The 17,838-nt window shown below is 34.6% G+C and overlaps 1 protein-coding gene across 1 annotated transcript in view; it reads left to right on the forward strand.

Annotated features, from left to right (window-relative positions):
- The first annotated feature begins 1,720 nt into the window (after positions 1 to 1,720).
- LOC126979718 (nuclear factor of activated T-cells 5-like) overlaps positions 1,721 to 17,838 on the forward strand; it is a 113,452-nt gene continuing 97,334 nt past the window's right edge. The window contains exon 1 of the mRNA XM_050829205.1: positions 1,721 to 2,277. Coding sequence (XP_050685162.1) covers positions 2,184 to 2,277 — 94 coding nt within the window. The 5' untranslated portion in view covers positions 1,721 to 2,183. The remainder of the gene's footprint in view (positions 2,278 to 17,838) is intronic.

The following is a 17,838-nucleotide window of genomic DNA, read 5'->3' on the forward strand; positions in this document are numbered from 1 at the left end:
ACATTGTTTTGTATAGCAGCAATTATAATTTGCAGATTGCCATAAACGAAATTAACCATTAATTATTTCAACTCTTTCAATATTATCATGAAATTTTAAATTTAACGATCAACCCATCTAAAAGCAGTGTAATGATTTTTGGACATGATAACCCAATTTATAATATTTTTTATAATGGACAAATTATTAACAGAGTAAATTCAAAGAAAAATTTAGGCATAACAATAGACAGAAAACTAACATTTGAAGAACATATAAAAGCCATATCCAAAAGTGCACTTAAGGGATTAAATGTTATGAAATGTATTGCAGGTATATCCTGGGTAGCAGATCCCAAAATACTTTCAATTTTGTACAAATCTATTGTCAGAGCTCACTTGCATTCATGAACAGCAGGCATGCAAATAAATTAGATATCTTACAGAACAGAGCTCTGAGAATAGTATCTGGTGCAATGTGTTCAACTCCCATAAGGGCCATGGAAGTTGAAACAAAAATAATGCCTTTAATTTTGAGGCGGCTTTTGCTTGCAGAAAGATACTGTCTCAAAGTAATATACTCTAATAAAAAATTTGTAATGAGTAAAATTTTATCTTATATAAATAGATCTCTAGGATCATTAACGACAGGGATTGATCTCTTAAGTGGTATCTCTCCAGAACTGCCCAACATACTTCTAGAAATAGATATGAAATTTTGTAAAATAAGAAAACAATCAAAATGGCCATGTTACTCCTTTTCTTACCAGTGTATTTTTCAACCCTTAACAGAAATGAAAAACACAATAAACAACAATTTAGATATGCTACAATTTTTAAGTAATAATAAAACATACTATGTTATGTATACTGATGGAAGTAAAGGGAGTGACTATGTACATTCTGCTCTATATGATCCACAAACCAAATTTTGTTCTACACCAATCATGCTCAATTTTTACAGCAGAATCATATGTAGTCTATCAGGCATTAATAAGAATACGCGAAATTCACAACTTTAAGAACTTTTTTATAGTAACAGATTCTTTAAGCTTAATAAAAGGTTTAACTAATATTACAGTTAATTTTAAATCGAGATTCCTATGACTGATTGTCTCCAATATATTGACCAAGAAATTCAAAAGTTATGGTTAGACATATGGAAGAAAGACCAAGATAATAAAGGAAAATGGTATGGCCGCATACAAGAAAACATACCTGTCAGACCCTGGTACAATCAATTGAAGGATGGCAACCGAGATTTTATTATACCACGATAAATAGATTGCGTTTTGGACATAATACTGCACCGTCACACCTTGCAAGATTGGGTATTGTTGAGAATAAAATTTGCCCACATTGCAATTCAAATGAAGGAACTTTGGACCACCTTATTTCCAACTGCCAAACATTTCTGATTGACAGACTTGTACTGGCTAATGAAATCAGTGACTCCAAAATTTTATGTCATTCTTCATCCCGCCCGCCTCCACTTGATCAATTATTAAGAGACACAAGAAGTTATAAACCATTATATAAATATATTAAGAATACAATTCTAACAATATAAAATAAAGTGAAGTGATAAGTGAACTGTGAAATGAAAAGTATACATATTTAGATAATTAAAAAAGACTTGACTTAAAGGTCTTAGTTACCAGGTCATAAAATCCAAAAAAAAAATGCTATGATTACTCAACGTCAAATGTCAAGACTCAGATCATTTTGCGCAAAGCGCCCTCACAACAGTGAACGAACAGTTAGGAGTGAAGTTGAAGCCTATGTTATGCGGATTGATACTCCCCCCTCTTATGACACTCGTAATTCGCAGCAGTATCAATCAGTTATCTGATTAGGATTGTAGTGCTTTTGACAAGAATTGTTTACGAAAAACTTACATTCATTGCGGTTCAACAAGTGTTGCAATTAGTGATATTATTGTGCGAATAACGTAACCACTGCGTGCTACTAAACCAAAAAGACAACAGTTTAAAGTGAACAATTTACGTAATAACCTACAATAATAATAATGTTAGACTGCTCTAACTAGTTTCTGTCTTGATTTGTATGGTTATAAATTAACTCTTGACGTCACACAAGGCGACCAATCACTTGGCATCAAAGAATGTAGTAAACTGCGTGCTTAAAATTTATAACTAAAAAACATTTTTTCTCTTATATAATATATGGGTCCCTACCACGTGAATGCGTGTTGAAAATATGCTATTGAAATGTACTGCCGACGGGAGACGTATCAAAGTGAATGGAACACCGGTGTCTCAAGGGAATGTAGCGAGAGGTAAGATTTTATATAGGTACTTTACGCATTTATTCTTTTCTTAATAAAAAGGCTGTTGGGTAAAATGTACATAATACAAGTTCAATCATAGTCACAAGGGTATGTCGAACCTCTTCATCCTACTTTCCTTACCTTCTTTTAGTGAAGTATTTTGATAAGCCCGACAATAATAACAATAAATTATTTTAGAAATTATTAGTCGTACCGCTTCAATAGTGGCGGGGAGGGAATGTTATGTAAATAAGTAAACCTCGTGTATCCCCCTCTCACCGTCCCTGCCGGAGATACCTTGTTTTCTTTTTTTTTAATTAAGACTAACAGACTTAGTTGCCTCTATGACCACACCCTAACACCTTGGTAAAAAGGCTGTGAGGTCTACAGTTCAAAAGGGTATCTGGGTGCAGGAAATTATAATTAATTTTTTTAAATATTACTTACCATAAATAAACTTTTGACCTGTAAGTTTTCGTTCCTATCCTATAAATATAATATTTTTTGGTTAACAAAAAAAAAAACCAGCCCGCCGCGGGTTTTTGGTAGAACTGCGTAAAAACCGAGCTTATAATTCAGGTAAAGTGGACCTAATGCCATAAGGGTTGTTGAACATAACGTGGAACGAATGGAGGTAGCTAACTTACGAACGCGATACTGTATAGTTTCGCGTTCGTTAGGTCGTTAGTTATGTAGACGTCTCGTAAAATGCGAGTGAAAAAAGGAATTTCCATTCCATCCAAAGAAATTGCACATCCATGTGCAAAATAATAATTTAAATATTATGCTGCATAGAAACTCATCTGTCTGGCAAGGAATCAATATATGTACGCACTGATTCCATGGGAAATTTAACTACCTACTGCTTGTTCTAAATATTTCAAAAGTGGCGTGTCGTGAAGGGCAGATCATGTCTTCTAAAACTGTCCATAATTTGTCCATGAGGTAATGATTTATCATAATTTGTCCAGATCTGTGCTAGATGAGGGCCATTCATCAGCTCTTATAAAGTTGCGCGACCAGGCGCAGACCCTGTAAAGTTCAAGGTACATTTTTAAAAAGCGTATTGCTCAGTAGTTTCACAACGCGATCAGTCAAGCGCAAGTCAGTCTCTTGATACACTTTGGCTGAAGTCTTCACCCCTAAGACATCATGACGCAGGATGACGACCACTTTTCCGACAGCTTTTGCAGCTATTTTGGAGCTATGAGCGTACACTTTGTAAATTGTTTATTGAAGTGCTCTGCAGTTGTGAAATTTTTTCACCAGTAATAAGCCACTTGTAAACTATAGGGGTCGATTTAAGACATTTTCTATATTTCGGAGATATTGCATCAAGCGTTAGTTCTTCTTAATACTACTCGAGAGAGTCCTAGCAGGAGTCTTCAATTCACGCGATAATTTATTTTGTTTTTTAATTTTTTTTCTAATTTTTAACAGGCCTTTTAAATTCTAACTGCCGATTTTTACGGTCACCTACAGAGGATGTGTCGGTATATCTATTTATATTATGATATGAGTACGAACATACAGTAATACCTTTTTAAGTGATTTGAAGTGTCTTGGAAATAACCAGCCCACCGTGAACCACCATGGGTATGTCTTCTGTTTTCTTTAACACCCCATTCCTTTTTTTGTGATTTAATATTAACCTCGAAAAAAATGTGAATTGGCGGGAAATTATCAAACTTTCTAATACAAGAAATGTTCCAATTTTGAATTCTTGTAAATTAAAGTTAGATGGTTTTATAATAATAATAATATTTATGGTTAGACCAGTTATACACCTACATAGTTATCATTAAATTCTCTATAATTATACGAATGCGTGTATCTTTTTGAGTTAAAAATAATTTTTAGATAGGTACTGCCATAGGGCTTAGAGATTCTTATTACATACAGCGACTGACGTTCTTGCATACAGCTCTTAAAATATGCATAGCCTATGTTTACATACTTGCAGAAAATTAAAAATTAAAATTCGCACATTCATTTGTCAGGTATAGACGCAAAGTTTACTTTGCATCAACTGAGAAGCAGCCACAACAAACTCAATTTAAATGATTAACATATTAATCAACATTTAAATTTATAATAAAATCACTTAATCTATTTCACTGCCAAGCAGCCTCATCACTAATGAAGTCTATTTATTATTAAGGCCTTATAACTCAATATAATTTTAACATAATGTGCATATCTGTTAATTGACAAATACTAGAGAGTAAAATGTCATTATTTTTATCTCTTATTTCTCAAGTAGGGCCCTCGTGAGTCGCTAAGAGATACCTATACCTATGACACGACATCCCTCTTCTACAAAAATATACAGCCAATATCAGCAGCGTTACCTCACAATATCTCGTTATATGATATGATAAATAATTTTTTTTAACAATATTTGCCGCAGAACTAAGTCTGTCCTGTAAAATTCTTCTCATTATTTTTTTCTGTTAAATTGTTGATATTGTTTTCGTGGGTTAACGTTTTGTCGAAAAAGACTTGTTTAAGAATTGAAGAGTTCCGTTACTTTATCCGTGGGATCCATATCCCATAGTCAGAACCGCACCAAAATATCCTCAAACTAATCATTAACTACATCCTTTCCAATAAAAAAAAGAATAGTCTAAATCGGTTGGCATGATATTGAGTTATTCGTCCATTTGTCGCGCACAGACTTAATGCAAATTTAAGACTTTTATGGTTTTCTCATGGATGCCATCGTCGGATCTGGAACAAACTACAATGGGAAGCACCAGCTTTCAAACAAAAAAAAGAATCATCTACTCCGGTTTACTCACACGAAAGTTGAGGTAACAAACATAAAAAAATAATATCGAATTGAGAATTCAATCCTCCTCTTTTGAAGTCGGTTACAAAAGGTTTTCCAATTTCAAACTGAAAAATCAGGAGGGTGTCAACGTTATCTATAAAAACGCGAAATATAGTACCATTTTGGTAAAACAAGCATCGTTAGATCCGCTATGATGGCGAAAGCTGTTATTTATATTTTACTGGTAGTTTCGTGCCCAGTTGGGTGTCCCATTTTTTCCTTACGATGAAATCACCTTGTGTGGCTCTTACTACCTACCTACTGAGGGTTTGTGTTTTATTTTATGCTTAATTTATTTCTTGTTGGCTTCTAGTAGGAAGTGGGTAAGTACCTAGGTTTAATATTAGAGACAAAACCCCTTATTCATAATAGTCTGCTAACTTAAAACATTTATTGATATTTTATCTGACATCGTGTACTGGTTTAGCGCTAATAACCTATTGTTAAATAGCAAGAAAACTAAATTCATTAAATTTACCGTACCAAATGTAAAAAATGTAAATGCAAATGTTTTGTTAAATGGAGAGGTGATAGAACCGGTGGAATCTGCTATATTTCTTGGCATAACTCTAGATTCCAAATTACAATGGGGCCCCCATATTGAAGGACTGGCGAACAGACTTAGTTCTGCAGCATACGCGGTTAAAAAAATTAGACAATTAACTGACAGATACGGCGCGACTAGTATACTTTAGTTATTTCCATAGTATTATGCCCTATGGTATATTGCTATGGGGCAACGCTGCCGATATTAATACAATATTTGTGCTGCAGAAGAGGGCTATTCGCGCTATTTATAACCTAGATCCTAGAGAATCATTGAGAGCAAAATTCAAAGAAATTAACATCTCGACTGTTGCTTCTCAATATATTCTTGATAATGTAATGTATGTTCATAGGCACATAAGTGAATTTGCCAGAAACTGTCATAACCATAATGTTAACACCAGGAACAGACATAAACTGATGATGCCTACTACTCGGCTAAGTCGAGTTAGTAAGTCTTTTGTAGGGTGATGTATATGCTTTTACAACAAGATCCCAGAAAATTTTCAAAACAAAGGTGTTACGTTATTCAAAAGAATTGTTAAAATACGTTTGTGTGGTAAAGGTTACTATAACATAAATGACTTTCTTAATGATACCACAGATTGGGAATGGAGCGACCGCTTTCAGGCTATTAAATAATAAGTTTAATTGTACAATGTTACTTTGTAAATGTTACTTTAATTGTAAAACATATTTTTGATGAAAAAAAAAAGCCCGCTGAGATTGTTGCGCCCATTCTTCTCAGGCCTGAGGCATTCACTTTGGAATGGGTGGTAGTTTTTTTTAACTTTCAATAAGTGATTTCACATCCTATTTTGAATAAAAATATTTGAATTTGAATTGCTAATTCTCACTCTGTCTTCTTCTATTGACCTAAGTCAGAATGAGAAAAAACACTCCTTAGCGGCTGTTTAAAGTTAGCGGACCATTATGAATAAGAGGGTTACTCTGTACATATATTATGCTTGATGTTGTTCTCTTTTCTGGTAATAATTTTGTATTTTTTTTCTGCAATCCCAAATCGCGATAAACCGACATGTAACTGCCGATGGAAAAAACAGGCCTTTATCAAGTCAACATCCAGGGAGAATGTTTTACCTTGGATTTATCACGAGAGCAAAAGAAACCTTGACTGGCAACCGCAGCCTTTTAATTATATATTGGTAACACAGTTGGATCGGAATCGATTCTCATTAATAATGGCACATATTAAGTTTATCATATATTTATTGTTTTTCAAATTATATTGCTTCAATGTTTACACACTTTTGAATTCCTTGAAATCATTGTAGTTGTTGTTTAAGTCTTCCTGGGGGTCGTTTTGAATGACCTCTTGGAAAGCATTCACCGTCTCTTCAGGGCTTTTCTCACTGTTGTTTCAAAGATATTGTCAGTGGTAGCTTTAATGTAGAGGGAACTGTTTTCCCGTCATATTGTAAAGAGTAACGACAATTCCCGAAGAAGCTAGCTTCTACCAAGTGTTTCGAGAGGTGACTTACTTCATTGTCTCGCGTATTTTAAATTATCTCCAGAACTATACAACTAAATAAAATTAAATACTGCAAAATCAAATTTTAATAAAATAAGATTTTCTTAATGACAACGTCACTCATTCAGGAAATTAATATTAGATTCCTAAAGAAGGAAGAAAGTTAAATCTTATTTTAATCCTATACTTTTTATTTTACTTAAATTATGAGTACAGAAATAAGGGTTGGTTTATGTTACTTCGGTATAACATTTTTTTTAAATAATAGTGTATAGTGAGAGCTTATCGACTATAGCTTTCGGCTGGCGGCGGCGTAACCCATAGTAATCTTCACCTGCCCGTATGTTTAACACTATACGTCCAAATATATTATTAAAAGGCATAAAAGGCATTTATTTTCTCAATAATTGATTCCTTTAGAATTATTTTTGATGATTTTCTAATATACTAGTTACTACTACCGCTTCGGAAACAAATGGCCTTGACCCAAACTGAGAGATAAGAAGCGCCGCAAGAAACTCTCCCAGAATTCTATTTTTGCGCTCTTTTTCATGAAATATACAATATTGTACTGTCATTGCTATTGCTATAAAATAATCATAATCTAGTCCCAGGCTGTCGGGTCACATAGATATTCGACTGTAGAGTAGTAGGATTTAAGACAGGGCCATTTTTAAAAAAAACATTTAAACTTATAAATTATAGATAATGCCTGAATAGAATCTTGATGTAGATCAAGACTAACGCTTGTGTACATACATTGTATTAACATATTACTCACCATTACGTCACAGTAAGGGATTAAAGTTTTTCGGTAGTGCTTCTTCTTCTGACTTGTTTTACAAAAGTTAATTTTCCACTGACTAAAGAATTTTTATAGTCGGTTCAGTAGTTATAGAGATTTAGCTCCTACAATTCTACAAACAAACTGACTGCCTACATCTACAATTACAATTTAAATACATATTTTTACACTAAAAGCAAAATGAATAAAATATGACACTGTTCTGATGTTTATAAATTTTTGTAACACAGCTACAGTCATAGTTTATTGTTGAAACATGTAAACTTCGCGGACACAGGATATAATGAGAATAAGAAGAAAGAAAAATAAATTGATAATAGATAATGCCTGAAAAGTGGCTGGTTAATAATTAAATTAATAATACTGAAAGCAAAATTTTATGTACGGTGCGGGACTCGAACCCACGACCTGAGAGTTGAAAAAAGCATACAAGATAATATGACGATACGTGACTCGAACGGTTGGCTCAGTTGGAAAGAGCGCTCGCACGGAACGCGAGAGGTCGAGGGTTCGAGTCCCGCATTGTTCATAAAATTTTGTTTTCAGTATTATTTGTGTAATTAATCCCAGAAGTAAGGGTTATTACTTTCAAAGGATTACCCCCCCCCCCCCCCCCCCCCCCTAGGATTTTGAGAAAAACATATCTCTGGGGCTCTTTCGGGTTCAGCATAAAATAAATTTATAGAAGTGTTCGCCACTCGTAACATTTGAACTAGAAGCTTAGAATGTACTAGAAATGTAAACAAAAAAGGAAAAAACTAATACATATTCTAGTTAATAACAGCAAAACACTTCATATCGAAAACGGAATTACCCAAACAATTCAATCTACTTATTTTTCTAAAGGTCACTCGATATTATATTTTCTTACGTGTATTATTTTTTCGATTAATTACTTTTTCTTATATATTTATCTTTTTTCATTATAATTTATATTCTTATTATAAAATTTATGTTGAATAAATATAATGCTATGTGAATTCACATCACATCCACTTAATTATTATTTTTTCTATGATTTCATTATTATGAATTATTATCATAATTTCAGCCAGAAGACGTCCACTGCTGGACAAAGGCCTCCCCCAAAGAGCGTCATGACGATCGTTCCTGCGCTGCCCTCATCCTACCTATTCCGGCGATCTTGACTAGATTGTCTACCGATACTACGTCATCCGGTACATGGTCACCATTCAAGGACTCTACTAGCCCCAACGGCTATCTGTCCGTCGAACTATGTGCCCTGCCCACTGCCACTTCAGTTTCGCAATCATTTGGGCTATGTCAGTGACTTTGGTTCTCCTACGGATATCCTCATTTCTGATTTGATCTCGTAGGGAAACTCCGAGCATAGCCCTCTCCATTGCCCGCTGAGTAACAATGAGCTTCCTCATTAGGCCCAGGTAGGCCCAGGCCCACTCCGTCCCCGCCATCGTCTGTCACCCCGTGGGACGGTCGCGCACGAAGTTGTCGGACTATAGCGACCCGCCCCGGACTGTCAGACGTAAATGAGACAGACATGTAGCTTAACACTAATCAAAGTATTTTCAAATTATTTTATCTCCTTCTTCGGCATATTTAGTACAGAAATAAAAAATGTGTAAACGAATAAGTATCCTTCTCTTCAGATTAATGTTATAAATGTAATGTAATAAATTCACGATTAATGATAAAAGTATGCTATATGGTCATAATAAAACTAATAAAGCTTTAATAGAAAACTAAACTAAAAAGTAGAATTACTCTGTCAAGATTCGCAATTTTTCCATATTTTTGTTTATTGTTTTTACCTTCAATAATTATCTTTGCGGTTAAAATTGTTCAAAACGTTCAAAAGCATACGGTATGCAATGGTCAAGGTCACCTGGACTTTCCATGCGCAAGAATTACTGAAACAGTTTTCCGAGAGCTAGGAGAGAGGCGAAATACTTGGAACTGCCCTGGATGTAAGTCGGGGTCTTTACTTCGCCCGCTATCCCTAGCACCACCTAATCCAGATTCATATAAGTTGGTTACGATTTACTCGCCTCAGAAGTTAAAGCTCCTGACAGCCCAAACAGGCTCCTTACCTGAACTTATTAAAAAAATTTAATGTACTCCAAACAGACATTAAAGCTGACCTTAGCAATTAGAAGCGATGTCAGCGATTTAAAAAATTCAAATTTTTTACTCTAATCAGTGGAATCCTTTAAAAATAAAATTGCCAATATCGACCGTGAAGTCCAGCGGCCTAAAATACAAACAATGACGTCACACTGCTTCAGTAGAAATTCAATCGCCTTTAATAAGCAAGCAAATCAAAGGTATTACGACGAAAAACGAAAATTTATATTCCCTTATGGATAAAATTGCTAAAAACATTAAGTATAAGGTGAATAAAGAACATATTAGCTATATCGCTCGAAACCGTATTCGCAACGATTTTATGAGTAAATAATGGCGGCATTGCAGGATAAAAAAACTAAATCAAATAAAATAATAGATTTAAAAGACCATTTTGTCGTTGCTGCGAAAGTCGGGAATCGTAAACCTGCGGATTTGGACTTGCGAGATGATAATCATTTATTTATCAAGGACTTACTTTTGATATCAAAGCGGTTTTTTATTATGATTATTTATTAACTTAGATGGGGTGCAAGATATTTTTAAGACAAAATATAACGCTTCCTATTATTCATATCAAATCAAAGGAGGATCTAAAAAACGGTTGTAACTTCGTTTTATTTTTACATTCTAACATCATATTATTACTGGTTAATATTTTATTATTTTATTCAGAAACAGACAGTCATTTATTACTATATTATTAGCTCAGAAACACTTATTAAAATATAGACCTACAGTTTCCTAGATTTTTAGAAACAACACCATTAATTATTTTATATAACACAAATTCTTAATAATAGACATAAGTTTTGAAGAGTTACATACTATCTACATTATTAACCATCAGTTTCTGAAATTTTAATTTCTTACCAACTAGCGCCTTTTCATTCATTAACAGTGGCTTTTACTTTATCGTATGTAGCATCGGATTAAAAGTGTTTTTGTAACTATCGTGTTTGCTTATAAAAACACACATTGTAACTTCTAACTATCCAAACTAAATAGCAAATTTGTGCTAAGTGCTTTTCAAATTTTTATCTTATCTTATAATTTTACTACTGCTGTAACTGTTGCTATTTTTATAATAAACACACAATTTGTTACTTTATCTATAGTAGCATTTGTTTACACGGGTTGACAGCACCTGATCGCAAATTAGAACAGATGTTGCTGCAATGTAGTCACATTAACCGGTTTGCTTACTTATCGCACCGGCGATCGACACTTGTTTGCCGTTATTCCACAGCTGCAATACTCTTAAATATTTATTCACTAAGCTTTCTTGTTGCAATTATTATAATGGTACGTTCATACGTTAAATTCAGACATGCTACAAGGAATTACTCTTAAGTTTATTATTTTGAGCCCCAAATATCTATATTATTTATTAACTGTAAGGTGCAGCCATCATCGTTTGAAACTAAAATATATTCTGATATTATATGCGTCACGCAATTGCTTAACTCAACTATCATATCTAGCTAGATATTTAGAAATTAGTATACTGTCGAGGTTACAATAATCTTCATTTCCTGATTACCAGTGGGAGGCTCCGCGCATATTTCCGCCGTGATGTGTAAGCATTACTGTGTTTCGGTCTGAAGGGCGCCGTAGCTAGTGAAATTACGGGGCAAATAAGATTTGACATTTCATGTCTCAAGGTGACGAGCGTAGTTTTAGTGCCGCTCAGTATTTTTGGGTTTTTCAAGAATCCCGATCAGGATGATCGGCACTGCATTGTTATGGGCAGGGTGTATCAATTACCATCAGCTGCTTACCCTTATTTTCATAAAAAAATACCTAACTTTTGATTGCAGGGTTGTGTGTGTGATTACTACAAATGTGTAGCTTTAAACCACAGGTTCTCAACGTGGGCGTTTGAGACTTTTGGGGAGGGCAGTAGAAGACCCAGAAAAAAATTGGGGCATTGAGATGGCGCAGATGGGGCATGGGTAGATTAAAAAATATAGTCTAAAAGGCAAAAAAATACAAGAAAATACTCTAGACAAAAACATATTCTCAAAGTGGGCGGTGAGCAAAATAAGGTTGAGAAACTATGCTTTAAACTATCTCTCTATCTGATCTGGTAAGCCAAATGGGTTACACACCCACCAATCCTCCGCAGGATCCTCCTTACATACTGTGAAAATAACTGAAGTAAACTTTATTGTGTCACTTAATTTTTTAGCCATGTATGCTGCAGAATTGTGTCTTTTAGCCAATCCTTCCTTGTTTGAGACCTCTGCCTTGATTTTTAGACCGCTTAAAAATTAAACAACTATAAATAAATATACAAGTAACTTTAAAGTAATTTTTATCATATCTTATAATAATTTCGTTCATTTAAGCTGCTTGGTTATCTCTCCCGTATAAGATCGCCATAGTTTTAAATCCGAATTAGAAGCATTTTTTTTATTTATTACAAACAAAATACAATTTTCTTTACAAAACAAACAAAATATGTCATGTTGAATTAATAGTATTGTACAATAAATAAATTTTCGTACAATAAGCATGGCTCCAACTGTATAAGTTAGGGGTATTTTGGTGATTTTTACTTCGCACTGTCTATAATAATAGAAATGTAATAAAAACTTGAATTTTCTTCTCAAATTTTGTAGATATAATATCTATTTTTTTGTAAAAATATACACCGTCAATAAATGGTTTCATGATTCATCTATGCGCTATTGTGGCGATTTATTTTGATAGCAGCCTTAAGGTGGCAGCGCAGTTTGAGTAAATAGTTAGGCATAAAAGGCATTTATTTTCTCAAAATTTATTCCTTTAGAATTATTTTTGATGTCATTTCTAATAACTACTAGATACTACTACTACTACCGCTTCGGAAACAAATGGCGCTCTGAGAGAGAAGAAGCGGCGCAAGAACTCTTCCAGCATTCTTTTTTTTGCGCTCTTTTCAATAAAAATATACAATATTGTACAGTCATTTCTATCGCTATAAAATAATCACAATCTAATCCCAGGCTGTCCGATCATTTAGATATTCAGCAGTGGAGTAATAGGATTTACGACAGAGCCATTTTTTTATAAAACATTTAAATTTATTTATAGATAATGCCTGAACAGTGGCTGGGACTTTATTATAGAAGTGTGTACATTTACCCTTAAAGCTATTATGTATCTTATGAAGCCTACTAGAATTAGTTACAAGTTAGTTATTTGTAGAACCTAGGTACGAACCGCAGGTGAAAAATAAGTTCATTCGACTCGGTATTCATGAGTATATAAGGCTTTAATGGACTCGCATCTAAGAAGCCTAATTACAAGTGGTTTGTCCTTATTGATCAATTATATTTTATACTGAACATACGAACTAAGTCACGCGCCCTACACATGTTGTTAATACTAAATTTTTATATTACATAAAGGACACCCGAGTAATTGCAAGCAATGGTATTTTATGCGAGTGTAAACTTTGCAGGTGCTGACTCGCTTTTATATGACATGGTATATGTACAGTGTACACGATAGGCGACCATCCTGTCGCATGTATAGATTCCATTTTACATTGGACATATTTTGACACTATCATGACATTTCATTGAAATATATTAATACTTCAACCGTGTTGTTTTTTTTTTTAATTTATATCATGATTGCCGTGTTGGTGGTTGGTGGATGTAACCATACTCATGTTTAATATAATTTACGCATCGCTTGCTAGAATGTTGCCATTTAGAAATAATAGTTTTTGCTAGCCTGAATAATTAATAGGAACATTGCCCCGGTCCACATCGATGAACCAACAAACAGATTAAATTATGAAGGATAGTCGCATTAATAGCTTTGAAATGTTATTTGTTTATGCTGTGAAGTTTATATCGATCAATACTGACGCAGATCAAAAGGCCGGTCCACGATCGAATTACGAGATCCGGTTCGAAATAACCGTGTGATATTAATATTAGCGCACCTTGAAACATTTAATTGGGACACTTTCAATGGCTATTAATTATGATTTATACCTAAATAAAGTTCAAATTAATAAAATCATTAGCTCTTTAAGAAAGCTGCAGTTCCCAAATTCTATTACTTAATGAATATCTTTAGTAGTTTTACTAAAAGTCTGTCCTATACTATTTATTGTATGCCTTTCGAGGTGCATGTGATAACTTATTACTTGCATCCATTTATTTTTCAGCCGGAAGATGTCCACTGCTGGACAAAGGCCTCCCCCAAAGATCGCCATGACGATCGGTCCTGCGCTGACCTCATCCAACCTACTCCGGCGATCTTGATCATATCGTCTGTCTTTCTTGTGGGGGCCTACCAACACTTCCGGTACGTGGTCGCCATACGAGGAGTTTGCTGCCCCAACGGGCATCTATCCGTCGAGCTATGTGCCCTGCCCACTGCCAATTCAGTTTCGCAACCATTTGGGCTATGTCAGTGACTTTGTTTCTCTTACGGATCTCCTCATTTCTGATTCGATCTCGCAGATTAAACATGTATCTCGATTCATTAATCTCGTTTATCCTCCTTTTTTATTAAAAAGAAAACCGGGTTGGGTCGTAATAATGTGAAGCTGTGTGTATGGTGGGGCTGTTCATTATGAGATTTTACCATCGATTCGGATCTCTTCTGCTAATTACTGATGATTTTAAAGCAAAAAAGTTGAGAGAAAGTGGTTGGAATTAAGAAAGGGTATGGTCTTTCATGACAATTACGCTAGACCACACAATCTTTAGCCACTCTTATAGAGTTATTAAATCATTATCCATATAGCCTTGATCTTGCACGTAAAGATTACCACCTGATTCGATTACTCTAGAATTATTTAGACAGTTTCAGGCTCATATCAAGACAGGTCAGCCAAAACTACTTGACGCATTTTTTCGATCAGAAGTGTATTAAGTATTCCAAAACAAAAAATCCATTGTTATAAATATTTCAGATATTCAGCAAATTAATACGGAGGAATACAATATGAACTCGACGTATAAAAAATGTAAACAGAAACGTGAAAAAGTGAAAAATGTGAAACGCAGTGACTAAGCGCGGGCGTCTCGTTGCGACTTGCGAGTGACAAAATGGCAATAAAATGGCCGCCGTCGTTTCTTCGTTATGTTCTCTATGACCTCCCTGATTAATTTGGCCGAGTAATAAAATTTACCGTAGTGCTAAACATAAATAAATTAATTACTTCAGCATTACAATTATGTTTCCTTATTTTGTACTTAATTGAAATTAAATCTAAAATTTATAAGGAATAAACAAGTTTATATAACATAATAGTTGAGAATCGGTTTCGTAATGTCAATTTACAAGCTATCTGTCATAATAAACCAACGTTGGCGATAACGATTAACCTAATTAAACATAGTTATTTGGTCTACATCGCAACTACCAACTACAACATTATTGTCGTATGATACGGCTGTTTAAGTTCTGTTTAACTATTGTACATTATATTATAATCCTTACAATTTGAGAAGGCGACACTCATCAAGCGAATTTGTTTGTAGTTGGTGTTGAAGTGAATCGTAGGAGTTCGTGGCTTATCGTTAATTTATCGCGTGGCTATCGAGTATCAAGAGGTCGTAACCGCCTCGCTCTCGTCTGTGTTTACGAATACAGCAACACGCGGTACTCATATGATTAGGTACGTTGCGTGACCTTCACCTGGCTAAATTCTAGAAGTTATCGTTAGTGCGGTTGTGTGCGTTGGCGAGTAGACTCGCTCGGGATCCCATTGCTCATTTTTACATTTGACCTACGCTTTTACTCATTCATTTATATTATGCAGATCTCTTACAAAATAATTTAATAATTTCTTTTTTAAATTCAATTAGTACCTAAAGTCCTCGAATGGCGACCACGTACCGGAAGACGTAGTGTTGGTAGGCACCCCACAAGATTGTCCAACGCTATGGTCAAGTTCGCCGGAATAGGTTGCATGAGGGCGTCGCAGGACTGATCGGCATGGCGATCTTTGGGGGAGGCCATTGTCTAGCAGTGGACGTCTTCCGGCTGATATGATGAACCGTTACGTTAAGAACCGTTAAGTCTGTTCGCCAATACTTCAATACGGGGGCCCCATTGTAATTTGGAATCCAGAGTAATGTTAAGAAATATAACAGATTCCACCGGTTTTATCACCTCTACGTTTAACAAAATATTTGCATCTACATTTTTGACATTTGGTACGGTAAATTTTATATATTGCGTTTTCTTGCTATTTAACAATAGATTAACCAGTACAGGATGTCCGATAGAATAACGTTCACTACATCCTACATAGCTTGTTTTTTTTTTACTTTGAAAATCAGTCAAGTGTCATCCGCAAGCAATACTACCTTATGTTTTTTCTCTATAAGATTAGGAAGATCATTCATATAGATAAGGAAGAGGAATAAGTCCAAGAATAGACCCTTGTGGTACCCCCATACTGAGAGGATTCCTAGGAGATCTCCTACCATTCACGTCGAGCCTCTGAATTCTATTGTTTAGATGTGAAGGCAGAAGATCGAGCGCAGTTCCTTTTATGCCATAGTGACATAGCTTGCTGACCAGCGTTGAATGTTGAACAAAATCAAAAGCCTTCGATAAGTCAAAGAAGATGCCAAGTGCATTCTGCGATTCCTCCCAGGCATCAAAAATATTCTTGATTATCTCAACACCTGCATCCGTTGTTGATCACACATTATTTCAAATGAAATACTTTATGAGAGTTAAAAAAAGCCCTAAACAAAATAAAACTTAATATTATAAACAGCTTACTTACTCTAATTATTAAGATTGTCTGGCCACGCGTGTTTGTCCGCTTGGGTTGTTTTGTTCTAGACGAAGCTATCCCGCCCAAAGTCACGCGTGGTGAGTACTTACTATTACAATTGGCTTGTCACCGAATTCAAAGCTATCAAAATGTAGCTTTTCAGTTTTTGAAGTCGGTTTTTTAAACGTAGTTTTTTTTTTACTTTTTAGTGTCAGTTTATAATCTTAATATATATGAATTGCGTGACACGTTGTTTGTGCGCGATGGATTCCTAAACTAATGAACGGATTTAAATGGGGATTACTTCATGGAGTGCAGTTTAGTCCAACTTGAGAGATAAGATAGTTTTTATTTCGATTTGGGACCAATAATTATTTTTATTACCATTTTTGTTTTGTATGGACATTTTCCATGAGAGATTTTTTGACGCACGGTTTGCACCAGAACTGTTCGGGGGTGAGACAATTCCATTATAACAACAGGGAGCATATTTTACGAAATAATTATTGATGTTATTAAATATTATTGACAAATTCATAAAAAACAGTATTTTATTCATTAAAGAACAACGTGTGTCGGATTAGCTAGTTATAATATAAAATCAACCTGAATGAAAACTTCTAAAAAAGCCGTACACAAAAAACCATTATATCGTCGACGTAAACAAAAATTTTCATAAAAAATGTTCATAAAATGAAAACGACTGGGCCAAACTATGTAAAATTTTATGGGACCAAATGGAATCTATTCTGCATCGAACTGAAAAAAAATCACGTAATCGGAGCATAAATCTCAGAGTAATCGGTGTACAAAAAAATAGCGATCGAATTGATAACCTGCTCCTTTTTGAAGTCGGTTAAAGAGATACATATTATACAGATCTAGTTTTCACAATAATGAATAATATTGTAAAGTTTCGAAAATCTATTTCGGCTCCACACACTCAGTACACGTTCAGTGAGCACGTTGGCAGATTCTTCGTTGTCATATAATGCTAGTAGTTGGAGATAATCATCACATAAGCTCAAGAAGATATTCAATATTAATAA

The sequence above is a fragment of the Leptidea sinapis genome, chromosome 4 (assembly GCF_905404315.1).
Source record: "Leptidea sinapis chromosome 4, ilLepSina1.1, whole genome shotgun sequence".
NCBI classification, from domain to species: Eukaryota; Metazoa; Arthropoda; class Insecta; order Lepidoptera; family Pieridae; genus Leptidea; species Leptidea sinapis.